The 15,214-nt window shown below is 39.1% G+C and overlaps 1 protein-coding gene across 2 annotated transcripts in view; it reads left to right on the top strand.

Annotated features, from left to right (window-relative positions):
• pid1 (phosphotyrosine interaction domain containing 1) overlaps positions 1-11,965 on the top strand; it is a 36,370-nt gene extending 24,405 nt beyond the window's left edge. For both annotated transcript variants that reach the window (XM_047391880.1, XM_047391879.1), the window contains one exon: positions 8,621-11,965. In XM_047391880.1, coding sequence (XP_047247836.1) covers positions 8,621-9,121 — 501 coding nt within the window. In that variant the 3' untranslated portion in view covers positions 9,122-11,965. The remainder of the gene's footprint in view (positions 1-8,620) is intronic.
• The last annotated feature ends 3,249 nt before the right edge of the window (positions 11,966-15,214 follow it).

Genomic DNA, 15,214 nt, shown 5'->3' with positions numbered 1-15,214 from the left:
AAATGATTTTTTGTCCTGTACGAATGGAGCAAAAACATTCCCAAACAAAATCAAATAAATGATAAACAGGTTGTACAAAATATGTAAAACCCTAGAATTTATAGGGGATGTAATTTCTGATTAACAGTACTGCTGTTGATAGTTGACACTGTCTATAGTTGTGCATTAGCAGACAGCTACGCTACTGTCTGGATCGCCTACTGTGGCATGAAATAGAAATTAGTGAAGTGTTGCAATCTGGTAATCTAAGAGACTCGCATGTTACAAGGATTATAAAGGTGCTTCTTGTTATATTTGGTAGACATAAGAAAAACATTGCTTTTAGGAAACATTCTTGTATTTTTTCCTGTTATTTAAAAGGGGAAACACATTTCCTGTCAAAGATACTTTCAAACATTACAGATCGGCAACATACTGAAGTGAAACTCCCATGTGATTTGCTCACAAATAGATATAGGAACTTGTTAGGGAATGTGTTAATACTTCTTCACTGCAAATCTGTTTGGGCACAGATTACATATAAACAGCAAACTGCTGAGGATGAGCTGATTTTGTAGAACGTATGAAGATTAGAGGTGTGCTCAGGTAGATCCACTGTAGCGCTTCTGTTATACCTCATTGTTTCTTTTTTAAATATATTACATCAATCTGCTATTAAAATCTTTTGTAATAAAAACTGTTCTCAGCTTACCAATGCCTTGCAAAAGTATTCAAACCCTTGATCTTTTTTTTAAGTCTTATCACAGGAGAACCACAAACTTCATTGCATTATGTTTGGAGTTTATGTGACGGACTAACAAAAAAGTAGTGCGTATTGCGATATATGGCTTATGATAAAGATCTGCATTAGTATTCAGCCCCTCTGAGTCAATACCTTCTGGCGGACCTTTTGCTGTAATCACATCTGCACAACTTTTGAGGTATGTCTCTAGAAGCTTTGAACATCTACAGACTGAAATTTTTTACCCATTCTTCTTTGCAAAATTTCTAAAGTTCAGTCATATTGGATGAAGAGTATCTCTAAGTAACAGTTTTTGAATTTTGCACTGAATTCTCAATTTATGTTCATACTTTAGGTCATTCTAACTCATGAATATATATTGATTTGAACCTTTCCATTCTAGCTCTGGATGTCTGTTTTGGGTCATTGTCCTACTGTAAGGAGAGCCTCGACCCAATCTAGCACTCTCAAACAGGTTTTCTTGCAGTGTTTTCCTGTATTTAGTTTTATCCATCTTCACATCATCTCCAACCAGCTTCCTTGTTCCTGAAGCACAGCATTATTACATCATGATACTGCCTCCACCATGTTTTACTGTGGATATGGTGTTCTCAGGTTGATATAAGGTGTTGATTTTCTGCCATAATTGGTGTTATAGGCCAGAATGTTGAATTTTGAGCTAATTTAACCAAGGCACCTTTTTTCACGTTTGCCTTGCTCCCTATATGGCACGTGGCAAATGGTACTTCTCATTGCTTTCATGTCTTTCTCCCTTCCACTTTTCTATAAAGTCCAGATATTTGGTGTGAATCCATAATGGTTTTCCTCTCAGCTGATTCTCCCATCTGAGCTGTGGAACTCTGCAGTTCCTCCAGAGTTACCATGGGTCTTTTGGATCTGGTCTCCATACAAGACCTTTTACTTTTGGTGCACGGCCATGTTTTGGTAGGTTTTTGCTTGTGCCGTCAATGTGGATTGAACAGTGCCCTGTGAACTGTGCCAGACTTTAGGTAGTGTTTTATAACCTAACTCTGCTTTAATCTGTCTGCTTTGTTCCTTGGTCTTCATGATGCTTCATGAAGCTGACAGAACAGCTGGATTTATATTGAGATTAAATTACACACAGTTGGACTCGGACTTACTAATTATGCATTTTTTTGCACTGTATTTTATATAGGGAGCACAGGGTTCTCTTCTCAAATGTGCATGTCTTTCTGTTTTGATACCAGTTCTCACTTACCAGCAGTGTTGCCTATAGGAGGCAGACGTTGGTCAAACTATTACTCAGATTATTACGCAGAAGATATTTTACAGTCTTATCTTACTGTTATTTTCCAAAAAATACTGACTTAAAGAAGTGTAAAAATGCATAAAACATTATACTGACAACAAATGCATGAATCGACATAAATCAGAAGTGTCATTCACCATCTAGAAAACACATGACCAAACCTAGAACATTAGTTATATCAATGTTACTTGCACTCATAGTTTTATAGCATTTTAATTATGTTTCCTCCTCCAATCAACAAAAATATCGTACATTTAGTTTCATTTTAAATTGCCTTCTAACTGGAGGCAACTGAAGGATAACCTATAAATAAGGAATGGATACCATTTACTCCAGTTGATCACTGTGTTGTTGCACACACATAACAAACATGCAGCACCGCTAGCTGAGCTCACTTACATGAGCTAAAAATAACTTCACAATCAATTCAAATGTGAACATAATAATAATAATAATAATCATTGCAACATAAACAGGCAGGCAACATAAATTTTTGGGCAGTGCCTTTCTGTAGTGTTTTCTGCATATAACAAACTTGAACAGGTAATGGGTGTTCAAATACCCTGACCGACCAATGGTTGTTGCTTGTAGAGAAGCACCATGCTACGAAAATTCAAGGAGGTAGCTAAGTTTGTGAGAAGTCGACCTGCACCTCTAGCTGTTTCTGTATTTCATGCTGCTGGGCTGGCAGCAGTTCATCACACATCGAAATGAAGTTCTAGCAAAGAGAAGCGATTTGCCACCTTGGAGAATTGCAGACAAACTGAACTCGCCAAAGGGGACTTTTATTTACCATGCGCGTTGTGGCAAGGACCAATGAGTATAAGAATAAAGAGGGCAAAAAATACACATTCACACCACACCACAAATTTTTTTTTTTTATAAAAAGAAAATTAAGGCATGTATCTTTTTTCTGCTACTTCACAATTAAGTGCTAGCTTGTGTCCGTCAAGCTAGCACATGAAATCCCAGCAATATACATTGACGTTTGTGGTTGTAACATGACAAAATGATGAAAGGTTCAAGGAGCGTAAATACTTTTGCAAGACGTATGTTGTTGGATCATGAAGAGTTTATTTTACAGACTAGGAAAATGTCATGCTACATTTCTCTTCCTCACGTGCTTTTACCTTTTTGAAGCCTGATGGTAAATGTTGCACCAGACTGCTACACTGAACAGCAAACCTTACCAGGAGGCAGTGTGACTAGCTGGCTGATGTTAACCTGAAATGTCTCATTCAGTCAAATATCCTAGTAGAGCAGGAGAGGATATAGACTGAGCAGAGATTGTAAATGAAGTGAATGATGACCCCAAACCGATGCCTCTGTTCTGTCTTGGTCTGAAACTGTCATCTTTTGGTTATGGTTTTTAAAAATGTATTATCTGAGTAACACAATATAAACATTTTTAAAGACTTTAACTGGTTTTTGCAAAGTTCTTAAGAGTTTTATCATCAGGATTAGTCGCGCTACATTTTGCAGAGGTGCATTGAGCCATGTGTGCAGGCCAAATGCTCTGTAAATGTTTATAGAAAGGATACACATCTCTTCTTAGTAATCCACATTTAACACTGCGCTCATGTTGTCTGCAGCCATGTGTCAAATGTGGGCTGGAAGCCAACTGTAATGAACTCCAAAAAAGTTCAGAAGTGTTTCCCTGGCCTAGAATAAACACAGACGGGGGTAAAAACAGTTTGAGGCTCCTCCTCTGTGTATTTTTATAAAACCATGAAGAACAGAATGCAGAGAACTGGATAAGTCAGCCATTATTTCCTTCGCAGCCTTCAAATTGGCCTCATCCCCAAAGAAATCTTTAGCTATGTTCACCTTTTTTTTCTAAATCGCTCCCCTTATCCATCTCCATCTTCCCAGTCTTTCGTTTGCCTGTTGTGTGGTGTTATTACTATAGTATTTAGTGTAACATGGTGTTTTTGGTTATTTTCTTTCTCTTTAGGTAAATAATACACACACAATCACTAGCCTAACATTGGTGAAGAATATCCCTTCTACTGTATGTATAGAAATACTTAAATAACCTTTGCTTTTACAGTTAGTTGATCCAATGATGCTTTCATGACTGTTGTTGCTTAGTTTGAGCTTTTTAATTTCCTCCAGACTGATACAGGAGGTGCTTATTTGTGAACTTCTGTCACCCTGATGACCTCTCCAAATGTTCATTCTACAAATGTTCATCTTCTATCCCACAAAGTACTTAAGTTAGTGACCTTGTCACTGTCTGATGAAATTAAACACTGTTAATAAGCCAATCAGAACAAGGAAATAAGGAAATCGTGACAAAACCAATAACCTTAACAATGCTTGTACTATTTTCATTCATGTGAGAAGCAACATTTTTTGTCTCTAACATTTTCAGCAAAATTATGCTAACATCAATAACTTTTAAATTTGATTTCTAGATATCATTCCAAGACCTACTCTTAAGGTTTCCTGACTTCCCATGGGGACATTGTCCAGAACTAAACCAGACCCAGTACTTGCTCAGCATAAGACCTTTCAATTTTCACTGCCAAAACTTTGACTTTATCACCAAAAACCAGGCACCGATTTATTGCTGGGCCAGTATGAACTGCTTTTCTCATGAGCAGGAAAGGCGCTTATGGAAACCGCCTAGATAGATTTGCTTTTAACCTGCTTGGTTTTTGAGAAATATGATATGAAAAATATGATTAAAAAAATATGATAAAATTAATTGTAAAAAAAAAAAAGAAAAGCGTCAACATAAATGAGTAAGTGAATTAACACATGAATACCAGGCTAGCTGCCACTCACTTCTACATTGTTTGTTACAACATCACAGTTTTTAACTGATTTTATAAATGTGGCTTACTGGTTGATTTATGAACATTGCTTCTCGCTGGTGTTTTATAAATTCTGCTAGATGTGTTTTGTTTTTCTCACATTTGGAAGTTCAGATTACAGAGGAGGCAAGATCAAACAAATAACTGGAACTGGCGAGTGGGCGAGCAGGTACACCTTTGACTGGTCACCAGTACATCACAGGGCAACACAGAGACAAGTGACCGTCCCCGCATGCACACATATCTATGAGCTATTAAGATAGACCAGCTAACCTAATGTAACATGGATGTAGTGCTTTCTGGCCCCTCTTTGCCGTTAGCAGATCACAACAATCACTACAGAAGTACTACAGTCTTATAACGGATGTTGGGCCTAATCAGATGATTCTGGATTTCTGGGAGCCTAGATGTGAGTAACAACAGAGGAAAGTGCAGCTTTTGGCTACCAAGAATCCAGCTTTTAGGACAGAAATAGCATTTACTGCTTCCAATATAATGGATCCAAGTTGCCATTTACAAAACCAAACAATTGTGCGCTTTTTGGAAAAAATTGAAAAAAAAATAAAATAAAGTAACCCGGTCTTTATAGTCTTTTAGTCCTTTTCAATATGTCTGTCTAGTGTTCATTCAATGCCTCATTTATTGTGATCAGTCGGGTCACTATCTACCAGTTTGTTCCATCCTTGGCCTAGGGTTCGCCATCCAGTTCTGAAGTGGTCCTGTCTTCTCAGCAGCACTATGGGTTGAACAGTGCACCCACAAAAAAACCTGACATGGAACAAGGCCAGAATGAAGTAGCTCCAAACCCAGTAACTAATGTCCATTCGCTTGCAGTTACAATTTTAAGCTACGATTTAAAGTGGTTCTAGAGTCACTTCTCGGATATTTTCCATGTTGTACAACAATTTAATTCAAGCTATCACAGTGCAGATCACCAACACATTAATAAAACCAAAAGAATTATATGTGGTAATACAAAAATATTATTCCTACTGAAATACATATCCACGACATAATGGTCTAGCATCATGTGAATTGTAAGCACACATTAGCTCTAGCTTAATAAGAATACTAGCAAGTGCTAAAAGAAAGGCACTTTACATTGATAACAGCACTATGAACTGAATCCATAATACTAAACATGTACCAATTAAAACAAAATAAGTACAAATGCATTTAAAATACAACATACACAACAATATCTATCCACAAATCTTTAAGGGCCATTTTATTTTTATTAAATTGTAGCAATGACTAAGGATTTTAGCAACTTTTCAGTTCATTTTCTGTGCTATAATGCTAACAGAGCACATGTGATCACTCTCCGATGCTACACGAAGCAAGAATGGGGATTTGCGGACTCCAAACCAGAACTCTAGAGTTTCCTAAACATGAAATTACTAATGCGAATCTTATATCTTGCAAAGTGGTTTTAGGATTGTTTTTCTTACTGATTTTTGAAGGTTTTCAAGCAAGTTTTACAAGGCTAATAACATAAGAAACCAGTAGCATTGATCACTCTTAAGCCGTGACTGGTGCATTCTGAGCAGCATCGGGCAGTGGAAGGAGCGGGACAATCAACCTTATTGGCTGATGTGACATCAGAACCTGCCAGCTTTTGGTTATTCAGCCATTCATCAAAACATATAGGGCTTGTGAAACGATGTTGCGACGCATTGCATGCTGGGTTGCCGCAGCCATTTTGTAAGACACGCTAACAAAAGCTAACATAAACAATAGACCGTGAAAAGAGCAAGTCCTGGATTCCCTATTCGATGTGCAGATGTGCAATATGCTGGATGGGAAGATTCAGCCTCAGGCGCATTAGAGTCAGGAGGAGCTTCTGGAATGGTGAAAGTTTTCGACCAGTCTATGGTAAACAAGGAAGGATCTGAGACAGCACACCCATCACCACAGCCAAACATAGAAGCCCCGCGTAATACTTGTACCCATCACATCAAACATTGAGCTTCAACATAAATGCGCAGGTGAATTAACACATGAATACCAGGCCAGCTGCCACTCACTTCTACATTGTTTGTTACAACATCACAGTTTTTAACTGATTTTATAAATGTGGCTTACTGTTTGATTTATGAACATTGCTTCTCGCTGGTGTTTTATAAATCCTGCTAGATGTGTTTTGTTTTTCTCACATTTGGAGCACTGTTTATGAATACCAATCAGAGGTCTGGGATGCAAATTGGAATTCATTAACATTGTGTTTTAATTGGTAAACCAGTGGTATTAAGACGTTTGTTTGCATAGATATTTATGTAGATTGACTCACTGCGCTACAATCTGCAGAAGTTCAGATTACAGAGGAGGCAGGATCAAACAAATAACTGGAACTGGCGAGTGGGCGAGCAGGTACACCTTTGACTATTCACCAGTACATCACAGGGCAACATAGAGACAAGTGACCCTCCCCGCATGCACTCATATCTATGAGCTATTACGATAGACCAGCTAACCTAACGTAACATGGATGTAGTGCTTTCTGGCCCCTCTTTGCCGTTAGCAGATCACAACAATCACTACAGAAGTACCACAGTCTTATAAAGGATAAGAATCTGCATTCTTGCTTTTCATTTTCATCTCTTGCATCAGGGGTTGTTGCTTTAATTTCTGTGCGTCCAAGATGTGAAGAAGGTACCCAGAATAAATTCATAGGCTGACTTCCCTAAGGTAAAAATTCATGCTTAGACATATGTAGCTTTGCAGCTTATGTACAGTTCATAGGCACCAAATAGGATTTAAATATGACTTTATTAAACCTACCTGAGTGGAAATGCCTTGAACACACAAACATGCTTCAAGAAATGTCGTGACGGTGATGTTAGATCGCCTTACAGCTGCCACCCATGCCATCCGGCACCTCTTTGTTGGTTCTGCCAGCTGTGCTCCATCGTGTTGCTTCCACACTGGAAAAAAGCACTCCATTTGGGATCTGTTTTCCTCTCTGATTATAAGACCAATGGCAGTTAATAACGCAACAACCATTTGCCATTATAGCGTTTTTTTTAGAATGTTTAATCAAAACAAAACCGCATCGCTCCAACAAGATGCCCGCCTCTGCTAGCCTCTCTATCCTATGCTCCCACAATGCATTGCACTGCTGACGTCACATTCACAAGCCTTATTGTAAAGGTGTATTACACTGTTTTTAAAGATTTTTTTTTTTACTATTTACATATATTTATGAATGTTTTTGTGAACATATTTTTAACTCTTAATTTATTACTTTTTAAATCTTATTGTACAAGATATGTAATCAATATTTATTTATTCTTGCTTGTTTTTTAACACTGGCTTACACTAACATGCATGCTGGTGGAAGTTGTGAATCTGGAGATAACCATGTATGCACTTGGAGAACCTGCAAACCTTGTGCCTTGTTGCTACAAGCCAACATTTTTTGCTAAATGAAGACTGTGACAGGCTGGCCTAAAATATCTCTACGAACATGTAGCATTTGGAAGGAACATAGCTTTGTTTGGTCCAAGAGCTAGATTGAACTGGTTCAGCATCAGGTAAATCATTTGGGTAGAAAACCCCTGTTTAGGAGGTGTTATACAAAAATAAAGTTTTATTTTCACGGTCCAGGATGTTTCTCCCTTTGTGGTGTTCCTCAAATGCTCAGTCTTTGCCCACCCCTTTTTATCATTCATGTTTTACTTTAATCAAATGACAAACACTATTTGAAGCCAATCATACATGAATTTTTGTTAAATAATTTAAAGTACAAACGAATCTAAGAGTATTTGTGTTTGTTTAAATTTGCTGCAGGTGACCTATCTGGGCAAGATGACAATCTCTGGGACCCAGTTCTTATCAGGCTGCACGGAGTCGGCGGTAGTGAGTCTGGTAGAACGCCGTGCCTTGGCCCAGAAGCAAGGCACCAACCCCTCGAGCAACTTCCTACTGGAAATCCGTCCCTTCCAGGTGCGCCTCCACCACCTGGACGAGAGCGGCGAAGTCTCTCTAACCGTTGATGCCTACCAGGTGGCGCGCATCGCCTACTGCACAGCCGACCACAGTGTAAGACCCAACATATTTGCCTGGATTTACCGGGAGATCAACGATGACCTGTCCTTCCAGATGGACTGCCACGCCGTGGAGTGTGAGAGCAAACTAGAGGCCAAGAAGCTGGCACACTCCATGATGGAGGCTTTCCGTAAGACTTTCCAGAGCATGAGCAGCGACGGGCGCATTCACAAGAGCGGCTCAACAGACGACTTTGCCGAGGACTCATCCACGCCTGATGACTCAACCCCAGACGATGGTTGAAGTCACTCATGTTCCTGATCTCTGTGCTAACAAATTAAGGGGTGACTGGATGGACAGAATAACTGCTCATATTCATTTTCCCCTGCTGTTTCTTTCTATTTTGAATTTGGTAAGAAAAAAAAAAATATATATATATATAAATATATCTATATATATATATATATATATATATATATATCCACTCTATGAACCGACACGCCCAGGATGATGAAGTACCCTATAAATTGAGTGAAGGAAAGATTTGATAAAGAGCTTCTATACATGAAAGTACTCGATGACCCTCTCGAGGGATTGAAGCCTCACTGTAATAACCCACAAAATGGTACTCATCGTTTCCCTTTTAGCCCCTGTTGTTCTGCACCTCTCGAAAACTAACTGGGTGTCTTTTTTTGTCCACAAAAAGAAACAAATTTTTATCCAATGCCATACTAACCTTTTTGCTCTTCTTGCCATTTAGGGACCAAATGCAGGTACGCAGGTGGCCTATTCCAGGAGTTTAGGACTGTTGATGATCCTTCACCTGTTATGCGAATATGTGTTAAAACGTTTTAGCCGTCATAACAGCAAATGAGTATGTGGGGGGGCTTTCATTAGGGTTACCTTATGTTATCCAAGAAAATGATCAGTAAGTATGAGAGAGCAACAACTTCTGTCTCCATTTTATTGGTACTGAAAGATACAGTGTCTGTAAGATATAATGAAAAATTGGTTATATTTCAGAAGTTCTCACTAGGCTGGAAGCCTGAGCCTGTATGAGACACCTTAATCGTCTGAGTTTGTTTTATGTATACCAAAATACAGGCTACATTTTGCCTTTCAGATTATGTGCCTCACTTTCCCATCATGTCACAGTGCATGTGTGCTTTTACGTTTATCTTTGTGCGTATAGTAAGTGTAAATGCTTAATTCTCTTCTGTGTGTATATGCATGAAAATGCAAGCATCTGGGTGTGAGAGAGCAGGAAGACATGAGGAATAATCGAATGAAACAGTGGGGGATAATATTTTTTGTTTGAAGTTTTTTTTAATTCGACGTGGTACTGCAATCATTTCCCACATCTTCCTTTTTTTCATCGTTATCTTACACAATATTCAAGTAAAACAGTCAGAGTGTGCCAGATGCTGACGTTGCTAAATTGCAACCATCAAAGTGAGCAGCTCACATCTCCTGGCCACTGCTGAATGTATGAGTCCGTCGTACTGTGAGCGCGCTACATCATGCCCAGTCACTTCAGGCTCCACTAATCGCCTCATGTTCTCTCAGTGTCTTGAAGGGAGTAACAGTAAGTGGGATAGATATATCTGCTGCTCTGCATCTCCACTCCAAGACTGAGACGCTTTCCTCTCTGACAGGACATCACTGAACGGACTCAACGCCATCGAGTCGCATGGTTCTAATCAGCACATGCAGGGCCTTGTAAAAGTATTATGACCCCTTGATATTTGTCTTCTACTGTCACTTAAACATAATTTTTAGTGTATTTTATTGGGATATTTTTGTGATGGACCTTAATAAGGTAGTGCTGTTTTGTGAGGTCAAAGAAAAATAATACATGGACTTCGAAACTAAATACAGATCTGAAAGTATAGCTTTAAACGTATATCCATTACATGTTCCGACGGCAAATTAAGTGTGATTTTGGCCATATCTGAGGACTGCACCTTCTTCCACATTCTTGCTTCCTCCACAGTGCTTGCCCTACATCAGAAGGGAACTTCAGAAGGGAGTTCCTATAGCTGGCTTGCAAGAATCCAACATTTTTTCTGTTAAAGGCTGGATTTGTTGCATGGCTGACTAATAGTTTTGTCAACAGATTCTCCTACTTGAGCTTTGGCTCTCTACAGCTCCTCCAGAGTTACATTAGGCATCTTTTTCTGATTAAAGCTCTCTTTGCCTGACTTGTTGTTTTAGGGGGATGACCATGTGCTATACTCTTCATTTTCAGATGATTGGTTAAACTATGCTTGGGAAGACGTTAAAAGATACTGCTTTACAAATTAGCCCTGCCTTAAAGCTTTCCACAGCTGTCTGTCTGATCTTTCTACTCTGTTCCTTGGTCTTCATGATGCAGTTTGTTCACTTATGTTCTCTAACAAACCTCTGAGGCCTTCACCAAAAAGCTGGATGTATACTGAGATTAAATTACACATGAGTGGACTCTATTTACTAATTAGGGGATTTCTGGAGGCAGTTGCTCGCAGTGGATTTTATTTAGGTGTTGTTGGAGTAAAGGGAACTGAAACCGATGCATGACATGTTTTCAATTTCTTGACAAAAAAAAAAGAAATTCTTCCTCCTCACTAAAATGCACAAACAAATCCCGATAAAAAAATGTTGAAAGTTGTGTTTAACCAAATGTGAAAAAATGCAAGGCATATTAATATGTTGGGAAGTTATTGTAAACTTAGACAAACCTAGATACAAGAAAACAAACTGTATGTACACAAAATGTATTTCAAACTTGCTCAGTAAGCTTATGTAAATACAAATGTATCACTTTCTAAATATTACAACATAAATGGTGATAGCTATTTTAAATAAAAAATATTGAGAACCTTTATATGCTGAAATAGGGTAATTAAGCTGAACTGTGAAGAAGTGGAGAGGCTGATTTGCAATGGATGGAAGAGTGTGTGTGTTTGAACTGAATGTGGTGGAAAGTGTCTACGGAGAGGTTGGAGAGACAAGGAATGATTGTAAAGCTGTAGTTTACCGTGCCATGTTTGCCTCACAGCTCAGGCACGCTTTAAATGTTAAGGGGGGAGCAATGTTACCATAATTGTTTTCTATATGGTGTGTGTGCAAAGATCAAAAACACAGTTGCATATAAAGCATTTACCAAGATCCCAAGATGGTGTGGTCTGTTTTGTCTCCAGATCACAGTCCTCTCCCTTCATTTATTCCCCAAAGTAAACCAGATCTGTGCTAAGAGAGGATCTTTTTTTATTATTCTGTGAACTCTGCCGGATTTAAACTGACTGGATTCCCTGCTGCGGCAGCGTGTAGGAGAATAAACATCAGGCATTCTCAGTTTCAGAGCAAACAGAACGGCTCAGACATGTGATGTTCTGACAAGGTGCCAGCATAACCTTACTCTCCGTTCGTCGACGTTTTCCTGGGACCTGGTCAAGTTGTGAAATCAGTTTTTAGACTATTGTTTGCTTTAGTAAATGAGACCTATCCCCTCCTCTTAGCCACCATGCTGGCAGTTCCAAAATATGTGGAGCAGGATTGACCAGGATTGAGTATCTCCACCTCTGGTACAGTAAGTGTCTTTTACAGGCGAGTTTACACTGTCAACAACAAACTCACAAACTTAATGGCATTTCCAAATGTTTCGGTTTTAATGCCATCATTCCTCACATTCCTTTTCAAACTGCTTTTTAAATTGTGTTGTAGTCTTCCTCTGTTTCCTCTTTAAAGTGCCCACATCAGTAACAGAATAACTGGTTCCTCTTTGCTTGTGTAGCAGGCAATCATTTTGCAGCATAAGAGCTGCAGAGAATTAGATGCAAAATGGATGCTATGAAATATGCTAATAGGCCTTGAAAGAGAACACTGCCCCCTTCTGACAAGCACAGATTCTGCTTCTGAAGCTTCATTTTCCTTTTCAGAGACCTTGTCATGTTACTGTGATTATTGCATTTTCAGCTAACTGTACACAAGCTTCACTTGTATGCCTCTTTGTCTCTGCTGAGTCTATATGTCCTGCCGTTTTGCTCGACCGTGGCTGTTTGGCTGACCCACTTCCAGCAAAGCTGTAGTGCAGAGGGGTCCTGCTGGGGCCCAGGAAAGAGGCCACCCCCGGCCAGTTGCCTCTGCTCCACTGAGGCCTGAGCAAACCACAGTTCACAATGCTGCTCTGTTACCACTCCAGTTGGCTGCTCTTCCTTTCCTGAGTCTCACAGTTGCTTGTCTATCCCTCTGCCAAGGGCCTACACACTCGAGGTCAGTTTGGAAAACGAGCGGTGCCAACATGGCTTCTGATCAGACTTCTTTGAGTTTCTGTCTCGGCCTCCTCTTTCACTCGGCGGGGCCCCTCGGAGTAAAAGTGTGGTGAAGTACTGTAAACATGTGTGAAGTGAACCATGGACTGTACGCATTCTTTCAGCCAGTGGTTTGACTGAAACGACATGAAATGTATTGCTAGAGATGCAAAGTTGAGTGATTAAACATGGTGGAAAAAAAAAAATCCTTTCAGCTCTTAGTAAAAAAAGCAAAGTGACAAAATTATAAATTGTAGTATTTAAGCAGATGTAAGACTTCAAAAGTAAACTGAAATATGTAGTTCAGTAAAACACTATTAATTGTTATTTTGATGCTTTTTCCGGCACGAAGAAAAAACGTTTCAGTTTCATAGTTATGACATTATAAACTGGAAAATGAAGAAATTAATCAGAATATCACTGGAACGTTAATTTATGTCACTAATTCAGCTCAGACAGTTAAACTCAAATATAGTATAATTGCACACAGAGGCATATAATTGATATATTGTTAAAACATAAATGTTAAGGTCTACACAATCACAGGAAGGAAAGGCCGACTTGTTCGTTGTCCGGCAATTACAGACACCCTCCTTATGCCAGAGACGTTAACAATGCTGGTTGTTCACAGGCTGCAGTCTCCAAGCATGTAAACGGAAAGTTGAGAGGAAGGAAAAAGCGTAGTAAGATAAAGGTTATCCAGCAACAGGGATAAGAGGATTGTGAAGGAAAGCCTATTCCAGTGTAATGCCATTCCTGAACCAGAGACGGAAGTGTCTTACTTGGACGAAGGAGAAAAGGCACTGAACTGTTCAGTGGTCTAAAGTTTAATTTCAAAAACAAGATCCCAGGGTTTGGAGGACAAGTGGAGAGAAACAGAATCCATTTGTTTGAGGTCAAGTTTGAAGTTTTCATGGTAATTTTAGGTTTTTGGAGCCATGCCATCTCGTGATGTTGGTCCTATGTTTTATCATGTTCAAAATCAGTGCTGCCATCTACCAGGAAGTTTAACACTTAAGTGCTCTTTCGCACACAGCTGAGGACATTTTAACGACTTGAACCAATGGGTCCAACTGAATAAACCCTGAAACTGCTGAGATAATTAAGCCACAAAACTGAAGACGGCTCATTGCTACGTGGACCTCAGTCTTTGGTTGTCATGGTATCGTTTGTCACACTTCAATCTTCATTTACCATTTTTAAATAACTGGATAATGTTCTTATTAAACGATAAGACTTCTAATGTTTTAGGATGTAGCAGGGGAGTGAATAGGATGAAGCCCAGTTAATTCAGATAACCTAACCCTGCTAGTCCAGCATCTCCCAGCCTCAACATCATATGCTAATATTTGGCAAGATGACATACATGTATCTCAAGGCACATTACAAGACCAACAGGTCTAAATTATATGCTATAGATAACAATTTCACAATCTGAATGTTGCATTTGTTGAGGATAATATATTTGTCTCTTCTGACTATAGCTGAGTTTTCTGTAAATGGAAAATTACACTTTTCTGAAGCCTAAGCATATCAATAAAATGATTCATCATTAAACATTGCTAGAAAACTAGTATAAAAAATATCCTAGTAATATCTCCACCAGGCCGAAGGATAAATGATCTCCTTTAGACCTACAAGCATTTTCTCTGACCATATCCAGATCCCCTCCCCCCTCACCTCTCCTGGTGGATGTGTCCTTGAGGCCTTCATGTGATTTAAGATTCCTGCCATGATGAAATATGCACTGGAACCAACAGGAGAGGCGCCGTTGTCCTCTTATTACAACCTGAGACACTCTGGTGAAGGAAGCCCAAAGCACTCGCTGTTGAAAAAGCAAAAACAAAAAAGCCAGAGAGACAAAATGAGAGACCAAATGCTCCTATGAATCCCTTGGGGACAGGAAATGTCTGGTCTGAGATCCATGAAGAGCATGTCTGAACAAGAGATGAAAGTCTGAAAGGGATAAACCAAAAAAAAAAAAAAACAACCTGGAGAAAAGTCGGTCTGTCTGCAAACCCTGCTTGTCTTTACATTTTTCAAATTCTTTCCACTTTCTGTATTGTCTTTTAATCAGTTTTGGAGAAACATTCAGATTTGCAACGTT

Source organism: Girardinichthys multiradiatus, chromosome 18 (assembly GCF_021462225.1).
Source record: "Girardinichthys multiradiatus isolate DD_20200921_A chromosome 18, DD_fGirMul_XY1, whole genome shotgun sequence".
NCBI classification, from domain to species: Eukaryota; Metazoa; Chordata; class Actinopteri; order Cyprinodontiformes; family Goodeidae; genus Girardinichthys; species Girardinichthys multiradiatus.
The sequence above is the reverse complement of the archived record's forward strand: the minus strand, read 5'-3'. Positions and strand labels throughout refer to the sequence as shown.